Raw genomic sequence first — 26,458 nt, forward strand, 5'->3', positions numbered from 1 at the left:
TTTGGGAATTGATTTGCTTTCTTGCCAAGAAATTTGTACGGATTTTGTTACCTTTGGATAGAGCCAGGCTAGCTTTTTCCCCGTTTTCAGTCTTTATGCTAAGCTAAGCTAACCAGCTGCTGGCTCTAGCCTAACATTTACCGTACAGACATTAGAGTGGTATCAATCATCTCATCTAACTCTCAGCAAGAAAGTGAATACGCTATTTCACAAAATGTTAAACTATTCTTTTATCGTGCCATTCATTCTGAGTAATATTGTATTATTTTTTTATATAAAAAACAAACGCCATCGTGGGAATATTCTAGTTGAGTAATGTGCACTGATGCTAGCTGATTAAGTTTAATACTTCTGGATCTCGTAAATTGATAGTGTTGAAAAACTGGTGATAAGACTTAAAGTCATACCTGGGTCCCAGAGTGTAGGAGCTACTGCCTCATCCTGCAGAGACACAGGGCCCAAAGGAATTAACGGAGCCCGGATTGGAATCCCTGGTTGTCCCGGTGGTCCTGGTGGCCCCGGGGGCCCCACTGGTCCCAGCAGTCCCCTTGGCCCTTGCTCACCAGCTGGTCCCATTGCGCCTCTGATACCCGGTGGGCCCTGTGCCCCCTGAGGACCAGGCTGTCCGTCTCTTCCAGGCAGACCGGCAGTACCTGGCTCTCCCTTAGCTCCAGGAGGTCCGGCCCTTCCTCCTGACCCTCGGGAGCCCTTGGATCCAGGGCTGCCAGATACGCCTGGCAGGCCTTTTAACCCTGGCAGACCTGATGGTCCGGGGAAACCCTGCTCTCCTCTGGGTCCTCGTATCCCTGGACCACCATTTTCCCCTTTCTCTCCCTTCTGGCCAGGCTGACCAGATGGTCCCTGAGGTCCTTTGTCCCCCCTTGGTCCTCTGGGACCAGGGGGACCTGAAAAATGAGACAAACTGTAAGCTAGTGGACATATTTTAAAAAGTATAGTGCCACATTGACAAAAATGCTTATTTGCTGAGAGTTAGATGAGAAGATTGACACCAAAGCTATATTATAGTATTGGTCTTCTCATCTAACTAAAGTCTTTAACTTTAAAAGAAACATTTCATGAGTACAACACTGCATCCCTCACCCTGTAAAATAGTGAAATTGGTTATTAGTTGGGAGTGCTTGTTGTCCACCAGCTTCATCTCCTCCATGACAATAGAGAGGCTGGTGACCTCCTTGTCCACCCGTGCTGCCAGCTCTTCCTGCTGGGACCTCAGACCGTCTGCGTCTGTCCTCACGTCTGTCACGCTGCTGTTGAGGTTCAGCAAGAAGTCCGAGTGACGGCCGACGGTCTCGGAGCACATGCGCAAGTCGTTCAGGTTGAGGTTGATGGCGCCCAGGAGCTGCGTGGTGAAGCTGATGTTGCCGGTCACGCGGTCCATGCTCTGCTCCGACTCATCCAGGCGCACCTCCAGCCGGTCAAACTTGGTGGACGTGAGGTTACCGAAGTCCCTCTGCCGGTCCATGATCTCCCTCAGGGTCTGGTCGTGAGCATCAGCCAGGCTGCTGGTGTTCTGGAGCTGGTTGGCCATGAAAGCCAGCTGTGATCCCACCTCCTCCAGGCTGTCGTTGTTGGCTTTTGCAAGAGCCGAGGTGTTACCGGCCATGACCTGCAGGTTTTCCACCTTATTACGAAGCCACTCGGTATCAGAGTGCGCCTGCCGGGCCTTCTGCTCGAGGCTCTGAAAGTCATTGCGCATTTTCTGGATGGCCTGGCTGGTGTCATCCACTGAGCGCTGCAGAACGGCAATGAGGCCTCTCTGCTGGGCCTGTGTGAAGTTGAGGCTGCTGATGCTGAGCAGCGCCTGGTCCTGAAGTTTCACCTGCTGCTGGAGTTCTCTCTGCAGCCGGGCCGTGTCGTCCTGCAGACCCCCAATGGTGCCACCATAAGACTGCAGGGTGCCATTTACAGAGTGCAAGGTGGCTGTGTTGCTGTCCAGCAGTCCCTGAATGGAGCCCTGACTTTTCTGAATGTCTGAGCCAATGCTCTGCAGCTGACCCAGCTTAACTTGATCGCTGTGGATGTGTTCCTCCACCGCAGACAGCTGCCTCTGGAGTGTCCAGATGTTGTTCTTAAATGCCTGGATCTCTGTGGTGGTATTCTCTGACTTCTCCCCTGCTTGATCATCTGATGACGGAGATTTGTACAATAAAATACAAAAATGTTTCAGGCAATCACTGTAGCTTTCACTTCAATTTAAACCCAGATACTTACCGAGCTTTTTCAAATCAGTCTCAACAGCTTTTATCTTTCCTCCATAGTTTGCAATACCTTCAGACACACTGTCAACTCTTTGCACCACTGGAAGAAAAACAGGACAGGTAGGATAAAGGTCAGTGTCATAGTCTCATCACAGGCTCCGTCCTTTATTAACAGACCAGAATTGCCTGCAACCACAGACATCATATATAAAAGGGATCAGAAAGGAAACCCCTGACAGATACTATAAGAGATGTGTCTACATGTCTTGTAGGCATGTAATAATGCTGGACTCGATTAATGTAATCTCATGGGATAGGACAGATTTAGAGTGTGACAGAAGGAAGCGAGACATAGAAAAAGCAGAATTTGGAGTTGGACTGGAACTAAATTTCGGGTTAGAGACCAAGAGAAAAAGGTAGGCACTGCGAAAGAGACAGGAGATTGATTCAGCAAAGATGGAGTGGGTAGTCAATGACAGACACAGAGGTTGGAGGTACATGGGGAGACACTGGCAAGGGCCCTAGGGGACAGGAAGTGACCTGGAAGAGGGGGGGGGTCTTCAGTAAACAGGCGGATCAAAGACAGCCCGGAGTAGACAGACGCTGTGGCAGGGAGGCTCTTCACGCCCCCACAGGCGACACCAGCGTTCATTTCCTCTGGAATGTGTCTGGGATTCCAGGGAATCAGCCCACTTCTACCACCAGCTTCGCCAGGGGGACACATCCTCTAACTGGGAACTGCATGGGCTCCTCTGCTGGGAAGCTGCACCCCAGCTGTTTATTCCCAACAGTTAAGACAACAGTCCAGTCACAAGGCTTTCAAATCACCAGAAAGACAAGATGAGCTTCTTCAAATCCATCCATCCCTCCAAATGAAGATGCAGGCAGAGCTTTTTATTTATGGCCCAATTAGCACTAATATTGGCCTTCCTGGTGTAACAGTTAGCCACTAGTTTATATCCCATCTATATAGAACTTATAGCAAAACAATACATTTTGGGGAATATGCTTATTTGCTGAGAGTTAGATGAGAAGATTGTTAACTCTCTCATGTCTATCCGTTAAGTTAAGTTAAGTTAAGTTAAGTTAAGTATGAAGCTATCACCAGCCTCCGGCTAGCTTAGCTTAGCAAGACTGGAAACAGGGAGAAAGAGCTAGCCTGTCTCTGTCCAAAGGTAACAAAGTCAGCCTACCAGCACTTCTAAAGCTCATTAATTAACACTTTATATCACAACAATTCCTTTAGGTTTAATACTTCAAAAGTAATAGAAAAGTATTCTTTCTTTTGCAGACTGGAAGTAGAAAAGATCTTTTACTGTTTGACAGGAAATGTTCACACATCAAATGAAATGCGACACATTTCCAGACACAGAATGTACAGTTCAGCATTGCAGAGTACAAAGACACTTTGACTTCACGTTCACAGACCAAACCATACACTACATCTAGGGCACATTGCTTCTTTCACTGACACTCAGACGTGCACTAGCCTGGAAACTGAAACTAACAACAAGCGGACTCCCAAACAAGACATTCCTGGGCCTTTTCCACATGTTCTGTTCATGATCTGGCATTCTGGAAGATTCATTGCATCATACTGTGGCAAAATGAACCGTAAAACACACATGCAAAGAAGTTGGAATTGCAACAGGGCTGCAGAGGAAAAGCATTATTTTGGCAGAACCCCCATAGGTCTATGTGTTATAAAATTGAGCTGGTTTGTACCCAGTTTGAACTCTTTCCAGCACTTGTGTGAGTGGTTCTTAAAACCGCCCGGGTTGTCTTGTAAAATCCAGCTTCCTGATACATATGAAGTCAGAAATAGTAAAAATAGTTATGAAGCGACTGAAATGTAAACTCCATGCTTTGGTTATTTTATACTTTAGCCACAGGGCAATCTCAAACCTTCATGTACAGCTGAAAGTACAACTGTTAGGACAGAGGAGTTAGGATAAATGCTTGACGTCAAATTTACAAATGAAGTGGAACTGCATCTACACATAAACATGCGGCTTTCATAATACTATTGGTGGTGGTTGTACCTGCAGCCTGAAAGGTAGCCTGCAGGCAGTACTCAGGACTGGATAGCATCAGCAAACTCCTCTGCGGGTATTTTTTACTAATGCTGAAAGGAACACGCCGACTTATTGGGAATTTAGCTTATTCACCGTAACCCCCAGAGTAAGACAAGTCGATACATACCCTTCTCATCTCCGTGCGTGCTGTAACGCTGTCTGACGTCTCCAGCGGCATCAGCCCAACACAGAACAGGCAGGTGAATGGTTCCAGTAATCCTACTGCTCCGAATAAGTGATAAAATAACGCCAACATGAGAATATAGTTCCCGGTTTGTTTACGGTTAGAAGATGGCTGTGTCTCATGTTACGTTGTTTTTTGTACACGCTGTGGCTCTACAAATCACAACATGTAAATAGGAACATGTTGACGTTATTTTGTCACTTTTGTCACAATTCAGAGCAGTAGGCTAGTTGGAACCAGTTACCTGCAGGATCTGTGCTGGGCTAAGCTAATGCTGGAGCCGTCAGACAACGTTACAGTACGCACGGAGATGAGAAGGGTATGTATGGACTTGTCTTACTCTGGGGGTTACGGAGAATAAGCTAAATTCCCAATAAGTCGGCGTGTTCCTTTAAGCAAAATGTTAGCTAATTAACTGTTATTTAACTTAAAATCCTTCTAATAGCCAGTGCTGCAGTACATGTGTCTAAGAATATGGATAGTACACCCTAGGGACTCATTTAATGTGTTCAGAAAGACTGCTAAAAGAAATGTTCAGTGAGAGATTACACTGAGTCACAGAAGCTAGTAGAACAGCAGCTGGCCAGAAGGAGAAGTCAGGGCTTCTTTAGGCGACCTGAAAGAGCGTGAGTGTAATGGGACCACTAGCAGGAAAAAAACAAATATGTCTCCCAGTGAGGTACAGTGTGTTTACGTCTTGTTTTTACTTTTGTGATAAAAACCATTCGACTGTTTGACTGTCAAATGCTAAAGCATAGCATAACAGTAGCACAAGTAGAGAAGAGTCACAAAGTCAGAAACTGACTCAGTAACTTACACAGCAACTAAAGTTTGCTAACATTAGCTGCTATAAGCTACTGGTCATACCAGACCAAGAGAGGTTTGAGAATAAAAGGACATTCACACAGGGAGTGAAGTATAATGCACAGGTTATGTCCTCCTCCAGTCCCTTTTCTTACTGTCTTTAGGGAAAACTAACGGGATTTAAATCCTCCAGAGTCCAAAGAATGACCTCATCATGCTTTTGGTCATGTCAATCAAGACAACAGGCTGTAGGAGACAGAGGACACTGAATCCAGGCCAAACCTCTAAGGTTAAATTGCATCAAAACAAAAGAGTCACATAGAGGACATTTCTGTGGGTCCGTGATGGAGGACAGAGAGAAGCACACATGTTAAGTGCATAGAGCACTCTGGGTCTCACTACATAACCATCTGGAGCTAGGAGTGTGTTTAGCCTGAGCTGTGGTTCCCTTGACAGAGCACTGCTTCAGTGCCAGTAAAAACCCAATTTTAGTGGGTTCTGCTGGAGTTGCTCTGAGTTCACTCACTGCTCATCTGGGATCAATTAGGCCTGCATGAAAACATGCACTATGGAACAAGTAGGGCTAACTGAGCTCAGAGAGTAAGGGGACATCATTGTTTTTGATAACCCCTGAACATGTTAACTTTCACAAACCTTAACCGTAACATAAGGAGGGGACGTACGCAGTCACATATTGGAGCGTTTAGCACAATTATAGCAGGAACATGCAGAGTTCAATTCTTCGAAAGACCGTTTCCCGACCTGGAAAAGATTTGAAAAAGCCAAACAGGACGTTCAGCTCCACAAAGCCTGAAGGCCCTTCCCGGAGGAGTGAGCTTTGGAGGTGTTCATAAAATAAACTGAGAGAAGGTTGTGGAGTGGAGACAGAAAGCACAGAGAGAGGGGATCAGGGTTGAAACTTAAAGGGTCTGTGCACTGAAATTACAACGAAATATGCATTTTCTGTCTCCACCTCAATACAATGGAGCTGAATGAAAATCAGTGTCCCATTTACGGGATGTTGGGAACAGATTTTATTGGATGTACTTTCTACTGAATAAATAGTCCATATAACAATAGTTGACAGTGAGGTCTGTGCAAAGATGCTGTAGATGAATTCAATTAATGAAAATTGAAATCCATTGTATTGAGCTAGCAGCTGAAACCGATAGACGGACATCTCAAAACCTGGACAAATAATACCTAAAAGTATACATACTAGAGCTTAGATCGGGCCCAAAAAATCAAGCCCGACCCAGCCCGAGCCCGTGCACGTTGTGTCCGAGCCCGTGCACGTTGTGTCCGAGCCCGGCCCGGCCCAACACATTAACTGGAATTTTGAGCCCGAGCCCGATTTCAACCCGACACTTTTTTAATCCGTGGGCCGTCATAACTGACGTTCTCAACTACAATTCAGAGTTGTTTGAACTGCAGAAATCTGTTTTAAAATTATCTTAATGAATAATGCAACAAGAGCGAAGCATGTAAACTGCGCTGTTTGTTTATTCAGAATGGAACGGATCGCAAATGGATCTGAATGAAGAAACGTAAAAAAAAAACTCAACGTAGGCTATTTCTCTGGGAGGGCTTGCCTCGCCCTCAGGGGTAGCCTATTCTTGGAGAAGTAACAAAAGAGGATGTTGAAGGCTGACTATCATCTTTTCTGCCATGGCGAGCCTGCTTCATATGTCTGTTCATCATCCACTTCTCCGTTTTATTTGCTGTCATAGGCGAAGAGCGGCCGCACTTAATGCACTCAACAAAGCGGAGAGGAGGAGACTCCGCGCATGACACATGTTGCATTTTGTAACTGTAGTCCAACTTGTGTAACTTTTTGAACACATTTGTTACTTTGGCCTAAATATAGCCTATATAGATACTAGTTCGGATTATGGCATAGCTTTCTCCCCACCCAATTAGGCTAAAGTAATGATTAAAAAAAACACAAATGCTTGATCAAGGGCCCGGCCCGGCCCGAGGTCGTGCCGGCCCGAGGATAGTGGTGGAAAATAACGGCCAGGCCCGAGGTCGGGCCGGGCTCGGGTCAGGCTCGGGCAGAGAATCTAAACTCTACTACATACCACTCCCATTCAGAGAATAGTTCAGCATTTGGGGAAAAACACTTACTCGCTTTCTTGCCAAGAGTTAGATGAGAAGATTGATACCACTCTTATGTCTGTAAGCTAAATATAAAGCCAGTAGCCAGTTAGCTTAGCTTAGCATAAAGACTGGAAACAGGGAGAAACAGCTAGCCAAAGGTAACAAAATATGCATACCACCACCTCTAAAGTTCACTAATTAACATTTTGAATCTTGTACAAAAAAACGAAGTGTTAATAACAAGTGCTGAACTATTTTCTCAGGGGTCAGGGGTACTAACTTTCTGGAGCCTTGTCGTCACTATGATGTTGCCAGGCAACCACTGGAGATTAAACAATGTTCAACTTTAGAGGTGCTGGTAGGCGAATCTTGTTACCCTTTGTTAGGCTAAGCTAACCAGCTGCTGGCTGTTAGCTTCATACTTAAAGGTGCTCTAAGCGATGTTGGGTGACGGCACTTCTTGTTGACGTTCAAAGTATTTTCAAACAAAACGAGGCTAGCTCGCCCCTCCCTCCTCCTCATCCCGTCCCCTCTCCCTCCCTTCCGTGCTTCCGAGCACTAACCCCCCCAACCCCCAAAAGATTCATGTCATGCTTGGGCATGCAGAAGGCCACCCTGGTAATGATGACCTCTCCCCCACTTACACACACAAACACACAAACACACAAACACACACACACACACACACAAGCTCTCACAGTGTATTTGGACGCCCGCTCTCTCAGCACACTGTAAGCAAATCATTTCAACATTTTAGAAAACAAATTGCATCACCAAAGGGATATTTTAAAATGTTTGTCATCCTATAATTGTACCCATCAGTTCACAGTGATGGAAGAGAGAGAGTGTAGAGTGCAGCTCACTGGGCCATCTTACCTTTATATCCAAGCACAGCAACAGCGATGGTGAGGAGAGTACACAGCACATAGAGCAGAGCTATGGAGGTCTTCAGCGCCCATTCATTTTTACACTTAGTGCACTGGGTGCCCTCCTGGATCCCTGTGTAAAAAGAAAGACCGCATGATCTAATACATTTTTTTTCTGGAGCAGAGGGGTCTAATAAAGGACATGTTGGGTAGAGTGTGGTGTTAGTTCAGGACTCTCCATGTCCAGGAGTCCCACATCTGGACAAACAGCCCTGGAGTCTACATTTAAGAGTCCAGCAGTTCCCTAAGGGCCTGGGTGGTGAAGGGGCAGGGGACACAAAAACAGTCCCCCCCACTGATTTGTTTACACTCAGCAACATGCTTATTTTCCTTCACTCAGCCTTCACTCAGCAAACTTCCTCTTTTTCAGTTGATGTCTGTTTTGTATGCACAAAGATTCAGACTTCATGAGTTTTACACAAGAAGCACTGAAAGTAAACCACGCGTGTTGTACTTCTGTTTAACGTTAAATGCTGCCTCTGTGTGAATCTGCACTTTTCCAGTTCTCTTCTTGCAGCTTCAGTTGACTTTGGAGTCAAACTAAAAGGCCTTAGCTGGTGGGGACACTTGTGAAATATTTCTTTCCGAGGATGTCTTTCATGACAGATGAGTGGCGAGATCCACAGCGCTGACGGGAACACAGCTGCTTTTTATTTTCAATTCAGGAAGTGTGTGGAAAGGTTGGGGGTTTCATGCACCTGGAATGAAACTCACTTTACAATCGCAATATGAAGGTATAGCTCTTATTCAACATGGCAGCACATAGAGCACCAAAAGTGCAATACATGACTATCACCATGTGGAAGCCAGTCAATGACAAGGGCATTAATCATCAACCAGTAAAGGGCCAGGACCATTTAGCGCCAAACAGTTCACCACACATCTAGTTTTATACAAGAGGTAATACTTCAATAAATTAAAAATGCAGCGTTGATTGGCTCATCAGGGTCTCGATAGGAGTTTAGATGCCAAAGTTAACAACTTGATTCGTTCTTATGGGTGTTAAGGGATTGTTAATGATCACCGGGTGTTAGACCTCAGGTCCAGCTGGAACGGAGGCCTCCTCAGCGTCCGGCCAACCTGAGAGAACACGAGATTTACAGTAAAAAAGCGTGGGCAAGTTTTAACTGAGTTAAAAAGGGTTTTAAATTTTATCTTTCCATGGTTTTGATTCCAACTCAAATGACACCACCACCAAATAGAGACCTACTTTACTTCATCTGCCTAAAGCTGCTGTCATGTGCAAGCTCAATGCAGGTACAAATGAAGAAATTACAGAAAAGAAAAAATAATCACCATTTCCACCACCATTTCCACCAGAGTTCTAAGGAATCAGTATTAAGATAGTTTTGTTATTTATGTTGAAAAAAAATACTATCTGCCAATATATGGTCATTTGATAGTGAATATAAAAATATTGATTATAACAGCTTCAGACTTAGAAAAGGGTTTTAATTTAATGCTTCCACAGATTAGACTCTTTGCAAGCACAGATGACACCAGTGCCTCTCAGGCAAAATACTTTCTCCAATTCTTAATTTTCTTTTTTTTGCCTGAAGCTGCACTAAAAAAAATTGTAAATAAATCTTAGGGCATGACATCTTTACATAAACTCTAGCCACTATTCGAGACATTTGGCCATTTCTTGCCAAGATCTTCACATTTGCAAAGCAAAAATTATGTGGGACCAACAAAATGTTAACAAAGGTGGAGAGAAAGAGGAAATGAGAGTCAGGAGAAAAATATCTTTGTGGTGTGTTGTTGTCTGCTTATGTATTGTACCACACACACCTGAGAGTGAACTCAGCTTTTAGAGCCCTAAAACATGGCTGATGCTCATGTCTTAATCATGTAAAGAGCCTCAAAGGGCTCCTTAAAATGTATTACCTAGTTTGTGTACCTAAAAGACATTTGTCTCAGCTCCAGCTCTGGGTGTGTGGAGCCAGTTACTAATCACAAAGCAGCTAACACAGCTGTGTATGAGGAATTACCAAAGTCTTCCCTCAACCACTGGTTTAACTGTAAGCAGAGAAGTGCACTCTGGGAATACAGCCACGATAAATGATTGCATTTCTGAATCATTCATGACTGCTGACATGTTTGAAGTGTCAGCCCATGCATGCTTCCACAAAAAAGCAAGCATATCAGTTCATCAGTTCACAGTAATCAAAGCGCTGCTGCCCAAATTTGCTGTTCCAATCCAAACAGGCTGACAGTGTTTACAAATCTGCTGCACTGAAATGATACCAAAACACTTTGTAAGGGTGTAAACTATTGCACAGGCAAAAGGCTTTTCCATTTCAGTGCGCATTGACTGGTGATCTTCAGATGCTCAGCAGAGAAGGAGAGAATTTTGCGTTGGCTATCAAATATGGAGGACACCTGGCATAACACAAAACACATGGCCAACAACACAACAACAAAGAGAGAGATTTCAGTTACACAGCTCCTCTATGAGCACACAGACATCAGATGGAGCAGCTGTAATCTCTTCAAACCCCCGAGTGTCGACACACCAGTGGGCTGTCCGAGGCTTTATCAGGGGTTGCGACCTGCTTGCTGTTCATTTCCCAGTGGGTCACTTCCTGGATGAGCAGGACAAATAAGGAGATGAGACAGATGCTGGACTGGAATGCTGAGTGAGGCTTTAGGATAATATTGTTGTGTTCTTGGTTTTACATTATGTGCCGACCATTTGTGTTTCCTATCTCTGTTGTTCCTTGTGATGTCTCTAAATACAGGTACAGCATCAGCATGAAGAAGATATCAGGGCTTGTTTGTTCATTTATTGTTCGCAATCAACTTCAATTTCAAAATAGATTTTAACTGGCTGGTGTTGAGTGGGTTAATATTAGAGATGGCCCGATACCATTTTTTGCTTCCCGGTACCGATTCTGATACCTGAACTTGCGTATCGGCCGATACCGAGTACCGATCCGATACCAGTGTGTCATATATTTTATTATGTTTTAACAACTGTATACTACTATCCCTGTATGGATCTGATATGATTTCTATCTTTGTTGTCGGTCTGGCTCAGGTTAAACTCTTGTTGACAATGAATGCCCCAGAACTTTCTTTTATTATGCAGTTTGACAGTCAGTTATAACGGAAAAAGAACATAAATAAACTACTTTAACATAGATTTTCTTTAGGGCTTTATTACGTGGTATCGGATCGGTGCATAAAATCCAGCACTTCCTGATACCGATACCAGCGTTTTAGGCAGTATCGGAGCCATCGGAAGATCTCTAGTTAATATCAGTGGCTACATTATTTGGGTGGGGTTTACAAAATGTTACTCATTAAAGCTCAATTGATACTGGATTTTTGAGATTGATATCTGGGAGTTTACAAAATCCATAACACTATATCTGTCAAAAAAAAAAAAACATAAACACGGAACAAATCTAGGTAAGGATCCCTCAGATATCATTTTTAAAGAATTTTGACCGAGATACATAGTGAAAGTCAACAGTTACATGACCTCAAACTAAATGTGTTGTTACTTATCGGCCAACATATATACCACTACGACATATCTGCAATAAGCTGATGTTGGCCGATCGGTATAGCTCTACTACTAATCAAACAATATAAGTTTCAGTACTGAAATTCAGATATTTTCACCTCACTTTACTTTGAGTAGCGTAAATGTCTTTTCATTTAATGTTTACAACCATACATGCACTTTGAAACTGTTTGATCAAAGAAAGTTTGAATAAGAGTATGACTCATATCAACCATATGATGCCGGCTTTCTGTACTTGAAAAAGTCTGGAAACATTTTGGTCGGTATCAAAAACGTATTGAGGTTTAATAACTAGCATTAGTTAGTTAGTTATGCTAGATTCTGCCACATACCTACAGGGGGAGAGATACAAGGCATCCAGGTGTTACGGTTATAATGGGCTAAATTGGGTTGAAAAGTAACTGTTTAGTTTACGTGTTTCAACAGCATTTAAATGATGACATTTCAATGAGAAGCAGGTTCTAATTACACATTAAAGGATAATCAGTGAAGTCCTGTTAAAACAATGTTTATATGTAAGTATAGACATCTATAAAGCTCACTTTTTCACCAAATTTAGCTCAGTTTGAACTTGGTCTATTTTTTACCTGCAAATAACCACAGCCATGCTTACATGGGATGTGGCTTTGTAAACTATATTGTCACATTCATGTCCTCTTACTCTGGCTGTTTTTGTTTAATATGATTTGATTCGACACAGTTTGCATAAAGAAATTAAAACCTAAATCCAAGATATTATGCATTACTAAAGTGTTATAGGGGACTATACCATAGACAAAGCGAATCAAGTTTTGACTCCATATTAAACTAGGACTGCACAATATATAAATTTTTTATCGTCATTGCGATTATAAACTGCCGCAATAAACACGTCGCAAAAGGCTGCAAAATATCGCGAAAGACACTCAAGAGATGTTTTGTGTTGGTTGAAAGAAAATATCAGCAGAAAACTGCACATTAAAATGTAATTGTCATTCTTTTTTTTAGTGGTGCCTTTTATATTCAATTTCATGTTCAATGTGTTCAATTAAAGAACGTTAGAAATGATTTCCTTTCATTTGTTTTAAATTCAACAAGCAATTTGTTATATTTTAGCAAAAAACTGAAAGCAGCAGAAATGCAACATTTCAATATATGTTTATCTATCGCAAGTAATATCGTTATCGCGATATTCAATGTTATATATCGCACATCGGGCAGTCCTATATTATACACAATCCGAAAAACCAAACATAGAGACACCTAGGGTATGGCCTGTTTACATGACAAATGGCCAGATGGTTATGAGACAGTCAGGACAAACGTCTTTCACACATTCTCAAATATCATTTACACTAACACGACCCAGAACCACAAATCCTCACACATGGATAAAATATCTTGAGGTTTGTAGCACATGAAGTTTGGCTACGTGTGGAGTTACTATATGTAATCAAGTTAAAGAAGAAGCTTCTAGTGTGACACACTTTTTATTAAATATTCAAAATTAGGAAGAAGAGAACTTGCAACAGACTGTGGAAAAACACAAGTGAACACTGACCTCCTTGTTCACAGTTTAACATCAGAGACTCGGTTTCCTTTAGTTTGGCTGCTCGTCATTAAATCGGACTCTGATTCGTCATCTTTCCCTTCGCCTGCGCAGTCAGACACAGTCGGATCTGACCGACCACAACCACAAAAATAACCATCGTCCAGGATGCTCAGACCACAAGCTGACAACAACACTTTTACTGCTCATAGCAAAGAAAAACTGATGCTCCAAAGACAAAGAGCCTTTCCCAAAACAACAACAACACACTAGCGGCTTTTCAAATGTGAATGTCTTTGTGTGCTTTGGCTGGAAGAAGTCACCCATTGTTCCTGCAAAACCTTTATGCTGAAATAATATCCAGACACCCCCTGTCCACCTTGTGTCTTCAGTCATTTCCTGAAACAAAGGATTACCCAAACATCATCTTTTTCATCTCAACATGGCCGGTCAATCGACCCAGAAATTCCAAAGTAATTTCCACAGCAAAGCATGGCCGGTGTGTGGGCCCTGCTCATTAAAAGACAATGTTTATTTACTGTAAATAGCAGAAGGGACGCTATAGTAACGAATGGGAACACAAAGCTGTGAGCTGAGGTCACAAAAACTGTGATTTGGATCCCTGCCTCGCCTAACAAACACTCAACCCCTTTCCAGGAACCAAAGTGCACATTACTCCAAGAGGGCAATCAGTGAATTATACCTGGCACCAAAGACAAAGAGAGGAGTTCAAGACAAACTACAGCAGTGGAAGAAGTCCTCTAAGCCTCAAACTAAGTCAAAGCATATCAGAACGGGATAATACTCTGTTACAAGTAAAAATCCTGTATTTAAAATTATACAATGCCATATGAAAAACAATCATTGTGAAGAAGGAGAGGTAACTTAATATCCTCACTTTTTACTATTTTGGGCATTGGAAGAAAGAAAGAAACAAACAAACAAAGAAAGGCAGAAAGGAAGGACAGAGGAACATTTGAGAGAAAGAAGGAAATGGATATAAGAGAAAAAGGGACAGAAAATAACTGAATGAAGAGGGACAGAAAGAACGAGTCATCCAAATTAAACAACAAAATATGTCCATGCTCTCCAGAATTACATGCAAGTGCTTTCTGATATTCACCACTATTGAAAGGACTCGGTACTGTTTCAAAAGTAAATCCATTTTATGATATGACAACGCTATGGTTACATTTTGGTTTCTTTTAGGCACAAAAACAACTTAGGTTTAGGGAAACTGTAGGTTAGGGAAGCTTAGTCGTCATGGATACAATACAAATCGTAAATCTGCCTCCCGTGTTAGTTTTCTGCCAGATAAAACAGAGAGGCAAAAACTTAAAGCCACTATTTGTTGCTTTAAAGTAGTGCTGTCAAACGATTAAAATATTTAATCACGATTAATCGCATTAATGTCATAGTTAACTCGCAATTAATCGCACATTTTTATCTATTATAAATGTCCTTTGATTTTTTTTTGTCCCATTATTTTTTTCTCATTTTAATGCTCTTAACATGGAAAAGTGGATTGGCTTGCTTTGTGCAAATGTTTTTTTTATTGAAAACAACATTGGCATATACTGTAGTGTTCAATTTCACACTAATATTCTCACTTGGACCCATTTAGCTATGGCTGCAGTAAGTTTGTTCTTAGTTGTGGTATCCATGTGCTTCTGTCTGAAGTCATCCATTGTCGCCTGGCTTTGACGAGGGGGCGGAGTATTCTCATCAGCTGTGTGCTTGGCCATCAAGTGATATTTCAGACTGGACGTGCTGCGATGATAGCTCACTTCACAACGACAAAACACACAGATCACTTTGGTCTTGTCAATGGAACCATTGGCAACTTTTTAAAAGTAAACTTTCCATTCAGAATCTTATTGGCATCCATTTCGGCGTCTCGCGCTCGCCATCCACTCAAAACGTAACGTTAGCCTACTACTCTTTGGCCGACTCGCAAGCCCAAACAAGTGTGTCCGGCGTGCCTGTTGTGATGTTTCCGGTCTAGCTAGATCCGGTGTGGTGTTGTAGTTTTTCTAACGTTACTAGTTGTTACAACAGCATGTGAAAAAAAATGACAAAGTTTGCTAGGCCGAAAAGAACGTTAATCTCGCGATAAAAAAATTTTAATAACGCATTTAACTGAGAGCACTACTTTAAAGATTTGGGACGGTGGCGCCCCCTAGTGGTAGTATCTAAACATTCCCATCATCCCACAGGTTCAAGCGACACGGAGATAAGTGACACAAACTTCTCCAGTTTTCACCATAATCGTCTAATTTCTCTGCAGACAAAAATTATGCCCTCAGAATCATTTAAAATATACTTCAATCACATAAAGTGCCTCAAAATTGCACTCAAGTCCACAACTTGATTAAATGAATCTTCATTACATTACAGAGTGGACAGCTGTTATCTACCAACAGTGTCTCTGCTGTTTGTGAAATTATTTTTTGTTTTACTGAATGCCAAAACTGTAGTTGTTTGTTTCCAATTGTTTTCTTAAACAGTCATCCTTTATGCCATATGTCCTTCATTACTCAAGCAGAATTATTTTTCAGTTTTACAAGATCTCTGATACACTGTAATCTTAGCCAAGCTGTTTTACAGTCAGTAGGGAGATGATGGCTCAATGAATGAGTCATACAACGCTCAGCTTTCTCAATGACATGGTGAGGTGGCCTGCACTAAATCATGTGCTGCAATGGTATGGGTGCACAAGTGTGTGTGTGTGTGTGTGTGTGTGTGTGTGTGTCTGCGTGCGTGTGTGTGTGTGTTTTTACCAGTGCACGATTTTAAAAGAAATAGTCCCCTTTTGGATCTTTTCAAACTTCCATTACTTGCAATCTGAGGTGTTTTGTGATGTTTCAATGCACCTCCTTGGTGTACCTACTTTAGCTAAGCCTGCTTTGGTGACATTTATCTCAATTGGTCATTTCTTACTTTAAAATGTTAGGAGCATCAGAAGTAAACTTGTTGTGTTGTGTTCTTTGCAGCCATACAGAAGGTATATTGATAAAGGAGACTTTCTGGCAGAGAAAATGCGATTTTATACATAACTCTGGAACCACAAAACAAAAACATGGACATAAAAATGAAAATAAAATCACTAGCTCTTTCAGTTATACTTTTGGAAGCATTTTCCTTTTAAAGGAACATGTGAAGAGAGTACACGCTGAACACAATCCATGGCCAATGCAGAAAGCTCTCTCGCAGCGGAGGTCCTGGCTTCATGGTTACCTCGCCTAATAACTGACTGTTTAACAGCTTGGAGAATATACCCTGTCCTGCAGCATGCCCACTGCGCTCACTTCAAGGCCGTACCTGCCAATGACGCAATCAGAGGAAGTGCAGAATTAGGGCCAAAGGGTTCTGAGTTCATGGGATGGCTTTGGGGCCTTGCAGGAAACTGGCACCATCTTGGCTCCATGTGTGGCCTGATTCAGGCTCCATCTCGTTTATTTCATATGATTGAAACCATACGCCTCCATCACATGAGACAGGCGGGCATGATGTTCGTGGCTATATGTATAATGAATTCAGAGAGAAAAAACAAAATCTGAGAAAACAAGAGGGAAAGTGAAAAAAGCGAAATCATTTAAAGATTTGAGAGGTGGAGAGAAAGCAATGACGGATGAACTGTAAAAGCCAGTAACCCCTGTCACATCATCCACAGAGAGCCAGGAACCTCTCAGGGACTGTGACATGGGCCAGATCATCCACGTAAAAATGGGAAGGAAAGAAAAAAGGAATATTTCTGACATAGCTTTTTTATCACATCCAACAAAAGGCATTGTCAAATTATGAGGCAACCAAGATTGCAGCATCTAGCAGCTCAGGCTCCAACTGTCTGCCGCCTCGCTGTGGGGGAGTGAGGCAGAACTTTTATTTTCTACACAAAGATCAAATTCATCTTTCAGATCCGCTTTGATCCAATGACAGATTTATGAGTTTCCATTAGACACGTTAAAAAAGCAAAGAGGCAAGAAGTAGAAAATATGGGTTTCTGTTAGTTGTATTTTAGCTTACTAAGTGCAAAAATATCAGCTGGTCTCCACTGAATGTGCAAGATGGAAAGATGCAAAGAACCTTTGTAGTTGTTCACTTTCTTGAAACAGAAAGTGGTCTGTCAGCTTTGCAAATGATTTTGGAACAGACACAGAGAGCATGGCCAAACTGCCCACTCCTCATGCTACCATAATGACATCTCACCGACCGATAGTAAAGGTAGAGAAATAAACACTTCCAAAATGGTTTTCAGATGAGCTGAGGTCAGACAGGCACGCAGCCCGCAGCAGCATCGCCCCGCCCTGCAGCCCTGCCCCCTCCCATGAGCCCGGAGGCCCCGCTCGGCTCTGCACAGACTCAGCGCTCGTTGCAGTTACACAAACAGGTCGTATTTCCAGAAAACTACATCAACAATGAGAGATGGGGAGCGGGAATGGACTTACTCAGTTTAGGGATTTGGGGCCCAACGGAGTGACTTGGGCTTTGGTTACAAAGCAAAACATCAGGGCTTAAGCACCCCAAAACGTTGCAGCTCTCTAGTAAGTGTGTGTGTGTGTGTGTGTGTGTGTGTGTGTGTGTGTGTGTGTGTGTGTGTGTGTGGTGTGTGTGTGTGTGTGTATGTGTGTGTGTGTGTGTGTGTGTGTGTGTGGCCCACTGTTTAATAACCCTCACATTAGCATCCAGAATTTGATAGTCTGCCTACGCTCAACTTTGAAGGAAACACAACACCATCAGCAAAAAGAAGTAGTCAGTTAAAAGAGAGAATGAAGGAGAGCAGGACAAGAAAAGCAAAAGAAATGCTTTATCCAATGAAAGACATGATTCAACGGCGGTTTGTCTTCAGTCAGCTGCCATTCAACTGGAAGACATGATTACAAAGTGCAGCACTTCACAATATAACCACACAGTATTTGAATCTTATTTTCTTTTTAACAATGTTGCACCACAAGAAGTCTCTTTCATTCAGCATTTTCAATATTGAAGTCAACTCTCAGCTGCAAGGATCTGGATCTGAGTTGTTGTTTCCGAAACCACATCTGATCGATGTCTAGAGATCTTCCGCGGGTTGCTTCAGGTGGCAGTCAAAATGTGAAAACCACTACAAAGACCCCCCAGTGCCGAAGGAGCACTGGCAAGTACTTCAAAGAAAAACAAACAGCTGAATGTCGCCAGTCAGGGAAAACCAGAAATAAAATAAATAAGGTGACATTTTCCCTTTGATAAGAAGCTGTGATAATAAACCAAGAAAAAAAAAAGGTATTTGTAATTTGGCAATAAAATTACCATTTTTGGTTTTGTTTGCATCCTGTTTACAAAACTTTTTATTTACTTGCTAGTACAGCATAAACAGCATCCTGGTTATAGTAAAGAAAGTGGTGTACTGTATACTCCTGCATGCAAAATGACAACACATATTATGGTTGAGGTCATTCAGGCTTCAGAGCTGCAACCACCACGGCTGAGTGCTAATGCAAAATCACCTAAACATGCAGAACCGATAAAGGCCACTAGAAGCATGTTCCAAGATAACCCAGATTGTAGTAAAATGACCACGAAAACCCCCTCATTTTTCAGCTGTCGTAACAGTCTACTGTCACGCTTCATGTCTTGCTAAAACAGTGTAAATGTACTGAACTACAGTTCCTGTTCTGCTGCCAGACAATACCAGGTAGGCTTTAAAGAGCTGTGCAGATTTGTTGGATACTTGACAGAAAGCCGGTTGGGGAAAATCTCAATGGGACAGTTCTTTTACAGGCCATGCGCACATTAGCCAAACACATCACCATGTTGGCCACATCCACCGCTCACTGCGCCATATGGACGGAGGACAGGTCTACACCGAAGCACCTCTTGTGTTCTCTGAATGTGTTTCTTTAACTGTGGACTGACATTTTCTTCTTGAGCCGGTGGTTTCTGCTCTGGTGTTGCTTGTGGGTAATGTCGGTATAACATTATGGTCATTGTGGAGAAAGCCGCTCTGTGATTTAGGGTTGCTTGTAATAAGAAGCTCTATCATTTAACGGTGGCTTTGAGAGAACATGGAGGGCTGTAAAATATGAATATTGTGACTGTGTGTTGTTAGAAGGTTAGACTGCCTAAAGCCCATTTCGGACCAAAGATTCGTGACGAGACGATTTTAGAACGTCGCAAGGAAAAGTTTCAGAGCTCTGAGCTCGACTCAAACCAGCTCATGGTCTCGCTGCGACTCAGCTGTTTAAGTCGTAGAGGCTGGTTTTAGAACGTAAGGGACGTCACCTGTTTCAACAGCCAATAGAGAAGTCTGCTGGTAAAGTCAGCTATGAACTATAAAAATAAAATGACCCATAATCCATTTTATTTTTATGTTACAAACAGCTGGTCGAAATGGCAGAGTCTTAGACGGAGCATCAACAACCGCCCTTAAAGCACGGTAACGTTATATGGTCAGGCGAGCTAGAGAGTGACTGAAGAGAGGGGGCGCCCAGCGGCGTTAGAAAAAAGCAGGGAATCAGAGAAAGAAAACGTGTTTTCGCCGATTCATCACTAGAGATGCAACTGTAGCAAGCATCTCACTTTCACTAACGTTATCCACATTCATATTTAGACACAACAAATTATATATCCATGTATAAAAAAAGCCTGAAAGTCGGAAGTTAGAACAGAAGTAGGTGGGTGGTGATGGCGCAGTGGATATGACACATGCCTTTGGTGTGGGATCGATTCCCACAGCGCTACATTAACCAACGTGTCACTGAGCAAGACACTTAACCCCTAGTTGCTCCAGAGGCGCGCAACCTCTGATATATAACAATTGTAAGTCGCTTTGGATAAAAGCGTCAGATAAATGACATGTAATGTAAGTACAAAGATGCGTTGTTATGGAGATGATACACCGTCTCGTCGCATTGGTGTGAACTGGCAGGTTTTAGAACGCTGCAAACCGGCTCGTTGCGAGAAGTTGCAAATTTCAAGTCGTCTTGTTGTGAATCTTTGGTCTAAACTGGACTTTAAAGAGGCTTCGAATTAATTCAGTTACAGATGAAAATACAAGCAAATCTGAAAAATACGGTTATATAATCTAATCTTGTAGTTGAGCTTTTTTGTAACTTCACAGGTGATTCTTCAACCTGATTATTTCTTACAGTGTACAAGTAGTATTTAAAAAAATATATCTTTTGAACAAAATATGCACTGCTCAGAAAGTGGAAAATTCTGAATGGAAACCTAAAAAATATGATCGCTTGTATGAATTGCTCAGAACAATAATTCATATCCAAGGGTGAGCGCAAACCGCAAGCAGAATGTTCAATTACAAAATGATACACTTTTGCTCCAAAGTCAGCAAGACAAAATACAAAAACAGGTCTAAAAACCGACGAGATGCTCTCTGAGGTAGGTAACAATGGAAATGCCGTCTGTTATGCAGCATCATGAGTGTTGGAGTTCCTTCTGGGTGGCCCGCCACATCTGCGGTCGGATGCGGGGGCATGGTCTGTCAGTCTGAATGACAACACGCCAGCCTGGTCAGGAAGAAGTGGACGTTTTTCTGCCAAAATCTGTCCAGACACACACACTCCAGACATGAGGATGGCACGCTCTTCTACCTCAGAGCAGCCTGAAGTCAAGACGAAGCATCAAGAGGAGCTGTCTGACATCTGGGTCGTGAATCACACCACTTACCCAAAGCAGTAATCAACACCAGACAATGGCTTTAAATTACTACACAAACAGTTGTGTTTAGGGTAATCTAGAGGAAGTGCAGGAAAGGGAAACTGATTCTGGAAGAATCTGTGCTACACAGGAGTCATCGGGGACCAAAGAGATGGTTTTGTTACTCGAAACAGCAAAAACATTTTGTTATCAAACTGAGAACAAACCAAAAAATGCATCAAAAAAAGCTGGCTGCATCATAAAAGACCCCACGCACCCCTCCCACAGATTGACTCCCCCAGCATCTGAACCAACACCACCAGACTGCCAGACTCCGCAGATTATAAATTACCTACTTTATGCGTGCAGACACACGCGCTTTAGGCTAAAATTTTACATTCTAACCATTGTCTTTTACTACTGCTTTTTAAAATATAAAATTGCTTCTATTCCTTTAAACATACTGTATGTCTATTGTAATATGGCCCTGTATTTCGTACTTTTCTTTACATGCCTGTAAGGAGAGGTAATGCCAATAAAAGCATTGTCATACCTGCCATACATGGGAAGTTGAAAACATATGGAGTCACTGAATACAGACCATAGAAATAAAATGGATACAAAGGCTATTCCCATTCAAATCAACGTAGCAGAATGGTCAGAGTGGCAGCCGTTTGTAGGTGTACCACTGCCATGGCAACGTATAAACTTCCATATAAACCGACTTGCGGTAAGCACGGTGGTAAGTTGCGGAAGTGAGGTTTTGCAGTAATGGACAAACGAGCAGTGGAGTAGTAACATTACGAGGCAGAGAGCCAACCGCTAAATCAGTCAGATTTCACAAGTGAATGCTTCATCCACACAAAGCACATTGCTATCGCCAGATGATTGGCAGGTTTGTGCGGCTAATTTTCTGCTACAGGTGGGGCACAGAGTCAGCAAGCTAACGTTAGCCAACCAACAAGACGTCCACTGGCTGGTTGGCCGGCTGGCTGGCTGGCTGGCTTGTTCTGTCGTGCTTTCATGCTGCATTGGTTACAAAGAATGAGCCAAACAGCGGGCTGGGTCTAACGGTCTGCTGACAGTCCCTGTCAGTGTCCCTCTTCCTCACTTGCCACACAATTTACAGCCCCACTGACGTGTGTTGTCATCCTGACAACTACTGTAACAACAATCGCCATTTTGTCAAATGACCACGGAAAATGTTCTAACCATTTTATTTTTATGATACAGACTATTGTGAATGTGGGCTACATTAACACAAACTCTGTATGTTCAGAGTAGCTTTGACTCAAAGTGGAGCATCAACATTTTCTGACGTATGTGAACAAAAGAAATACACTTTATCTTATTCCTTTTTAATTTAATTAACCATATGCATGCATATATAAACATTGTGAAGAGCTCTGCAAGGTGCCAGAAAATGAATTTAGTGAATTCCCTCTGTCTGCAGTCTTTGCTACACATGGAAAATGTGATAGTCATTATGAGTCTGACAGAGTTTTGGAGCAGCCCCTCACTGTTCCTCTCCGCTTCAACTCCCTTTTGCAAACCAGGAAGCTGTAAGTTGATCTTGGCAACATTCACAGTCATTTTTCCCCCCTTTCATTAACATTTTGGACCGTGAATAACAAGATTTAGGAGGTTTCTTACTGATAATAAAAGAGAGGGAATTAGAATCCCCAAATTTATTGTTAAATAGTCCCTCTGTGTTCTGCTGCTGGAGGTGTTCGTTGAAACAAGAGCCTCACATATAAAAGTCATCCGTTTGTATTATAAGAGACACACACACACACACACACACACAAACACACACACACACACACACACACGAGGGAATACAAATGTAAAATCTAATGGAGAAGCATTTTCCCTTCGGAACAAAGAACTGCAGCTCGCCAAACGGAACACGGGCCTTTTCACGGGACGCATTAAAGGAATGCAGGTGTCTTGGAGCGCCTTCTCTGTGCTCTGCAATTCTTTTATTTAATTACTAAATCAATGACTCAGACCCCCTGTTTAAACACCCCCTCTAAGGCTCTTAAATAGAGGCCTTACTCCAGAAACCCCCCCCTGACATCTGTATGTGGGTCACGTCAAGGACACCGGGGTTATTATGGTGTGTGAGAGCTGGAGTTGGACTTTGCTGCTTTTCCTCACTCTGAAAGGTGAGTCAGACAAGTCACTGACACTCGGATGATCACAGGTCAGGTTGAAAATAGCAGCTAACTACCAGCACATGTGTTGTCCTGGCAAAAACATCAAGGTTTGGACAAAAGTTTACAGGATCCCTCTGAACTGACTGGGGTGCTAAAATCATCTATTTTGCCGTAGTTTCTCTACAGTGTCCAGTGTTGTAACATGTATTCAGATCATTCAAATAAAGTTGCAGTTCACTGTTTTTACATGTCAGTCAATTCATTATTAACTTTCTAAAGTCAATGAGAAACTTCACATGCATCATCCGGGTATCACAGTTTGGGTTTGGATTTTCAACGCCGTTTTGCCACTCACTCTTTTTTTGTTTTACCATAACAAATGCTGTAGATACTAGTACCTGGTATTGTTTATGGTACCACCTCGGTTGAGGTTCCAAGTGAGCTGAGTCGATATGTAATGGAAAACGAAAATAGAAAACTATAGGTACCAAAAAAGTGAGTCAAGTCATGGCAAAAGACTGCATTACAACCTGGGGGTGTCAAGTTGCATTATGGGTCTGAGGTCTTTGGATCTTGACTAATATTAGGAACTAAAAGTCAGAATATCTCAGCCGTTGCTGCTTCAACTGATTATCAATGACCACTCACTGTTTCTCCCAAGTCCAGATTGCAAAGTCACATTTGATTGTTGCTTGCAAATTACAAATAAATGTGCTAGAAGGGCTTTTGAATTCTCATGCATGGGTTGCAAGTACTGTATGGCATTTGTAGCGATTACTGAAATGTGTTGAAATTAATGCGAGGGCAAGTGATCTTGTGTTGCAAATTTGATGAAACAGGCCCTTGCATTCAAAATTTTACTTTTTTGACAAATAAATATATTAGTAGTCAAATTTATTATATCACAATAAACCTCCTGAGATGCATCATCTCATTTTCAAGGGGTCCCAAATACAAACAGAAAATATCTGAATATATGTTAAAATGACAATATGCAAGTACATACCTGCAAACTCAGAAGGGCTGAAAAAGGTGACACATTTTGTATATACAATAAATATATATATATATATATATATATTTAAAAAAGAGCAAAAAACGGGCCACAGGGTAAAAATGAAATGATTTATAAAAAATACTTTAACATTAAAAAAACTACAACTTATAACAATAACTTATTTCACCAGTCAATTCCTGTTAAACGACAAAAACAACCACTGGATGGGAAAAGGGTATTTTACAATAACTTTGAATGCAGCGCGAGAATGGCATGGCGAGTTTCAAGTGAACTCAACATCTGTGTTGTTTTTCAGACAACAGCAGCTGCAGTCTGTTTAACGTCTCGCTGTTGGAATCCTCTATAGTGAAATACAGTCACACTTTACACCGCATAGCGGTCAGCATTTTAACCGTGTTTACTCCAGCAGCTAGCTAACGGTAGGCTAACGTGACCTGCTGCCAAGTGTAGTGTTAACTAGCGTGACATGCAGCGATGTTGGATTCGGTCCAGTAGATAACGGTCGTGAAGGCACCGATGGGTCCGGTGCCGTAGCCTATTAGCACCGGGTCTCGGTACCCAACCCTACTCATTAACCTTAAACCAGACACCAATGGGTCTTGTTTCATTACGTGCTCGTTTTCATTTTGCTCATATATGGAGGAGATAGCCTTGCCTAAATCCTTCACATTGAACTAACAACACAATTTGCTGATCTTATGTTAGCTGACAAGCCGACTAGCCGACAAGCTTGCTTTCCATTATAACATTAACGTTAAACATGTTAACAACAACGTTAGAGAAAACAATGTCAGTGATTGTTTGTGATTGGCCAAGTGACGTATCACCAAAGATGTTTTATTGTGAAGAAGACCGCAGTAGGTTTTTGAAACTCCCGTTTATGGGAAATTACCCCTAAATAAAAACTCTACTCTACTGCGATTTTCGCCGAAAAGCGACTAGTTTGCAGGTAGTAACTAGCCGTCAAATTAATACAGTAAAGTATGAATTTATATTTTTACTTTTATATTGTTGTGTGTAAAATTGACATACAAGAAGCTCATGGAAGAACAGCATGTGTGTAAAAGTAATTTCCACCACTGGCTCTGTCATGCAAGGCTATACCACTGTAAACTGAGAGAAAAAAGGAAAAAAGATGGGTTCATAAAATTCCTCTGTGATCGGCTGCCATTTCCCCTTTTGGCTGCAGTTTTTCGCCTTCAAGAGTTCTATGGGATCCCTGGTTGAAAGGATTGAGTTATAACAGAGATAAGAGTGTGTCTAAACGTCTGAGAGCGTGAGTAATGACGTCTGAAAAACTGCAGCGCTGAACTAATGACTTTCTAATTGTATCTGTGAGTGCAAATGCTCTTATGTCATAAAGGTGTGTAGATAAACAGTTCCAGCTGGATCTTATAGCGTTAAAACTTCCTCCTCTTTTCTTTATCCACTACCATCACACACACACACACACTCACATACCCTTATCTCCTCACAAAGAACTCCTCTCATGCACCTCTAAAGCCATCAATCCACTTCCTGCTCTCTCACAAACGGCTGCCTCTCCTCCACCTTTTCCCACTTCCTTTTCACTCCCTTCCCCATCTCCTGGGATAAAATATACCCTCTCGCCCAGCAACCCCTGCTCTTTTAGCTCACTCAGCATCTTGGTGTTATCTCTCCTCCTGTCTGTCCGGCAGTGTGAGATTCTCCCAAAACCAGATACAAGGAAATCCCTCATCCCTGGTCTGTACATCATCTTTTTGTTTACACCCAGAGGCTTAACAGCCTGCTCCACATTCTGTGGTTGAACTTTCCTTTCCCTACACAAAGAAAATAAGACTTCAGTCTGACATGTGAAACCGAGACATGGAGCTGGTTTCTGTAAGCCACTGGCTGACATCTGACTTTATTTCAATTATTTCAATCACATTATACTTCATTGATTTTGGGTGTCTTCTTGGGAAATATAATTTGTCTGCCTACATTTCTCTCTCTTCTCTCTCTCTCTCTCTCTCTCTCTCTCTCTCTCTCTCTCTCAAACAAACAAACAAACACTCACACTTACAGTATTTCACCTCGTTCTCCTTCTGTCACCACTTTAATTTCTCTATTTATAATTGCTTTGAGGTGTTTATGGTGCTCCCCACAGCTTTTAAAGTACTTAAAAAGCATGGGGGGTGTGAAGGTTTTTGAGACAATTCAAACAAAAAAATCAAAGTGCATGCTATTGCAATTCAATTAGTGCCTATGAGCAAAAGCACACTTGGGAATCTACTGCAGATGACTGTATGAAATT

At 42.2% G+C, this 26,458-nt stretch overlaps 1 protein-coding gene across 1 annotated transcript in view; it reads right to left on the reverse strand.

Moving 5' to 3' along the window:
- LOC120552352 (collectin-12-like) overlaps positions 1-26,458 on the reverse strand; it is a 37,968-nt gene that overhangs the window by 2,650 nt on the left and 8,860 nt on the right. The window contains exons 3-6 of the mRNA XM_039790345.1: positions 8,259-8,381; positions 2,233-2,319; positions 1,102-2,145; positions 408-905 (exon numbers count right to left, since the gene is read on the reverse strand). Coding sequence (XP_039646279.1) covers positions 408-905; positions 1,102-2,145; positions 2,233-2,319; positions 8,259-8,381 — 1,752 coding nt within the window. The remainder of the gene's footprint in view (positions 1-407; positions 906-1,101; positions 2,146-2,232; positions 2,320-8,258; positions 8,382-26,458) is intronic.

This window comes from Perca fluviatilis, chromosome 22 (genome assembly GCF_010015445.1).
Source record: "Perca fluviatilis chromosome 22, GENO_Pfluv_1.0, whole genome shotgun sequence".
Lineage (NCBI taxonomy): Eukaryota > Metazoa > Chordata > Actinopteri > Perciformes > Percidae > Perca > Perca fluviatilis.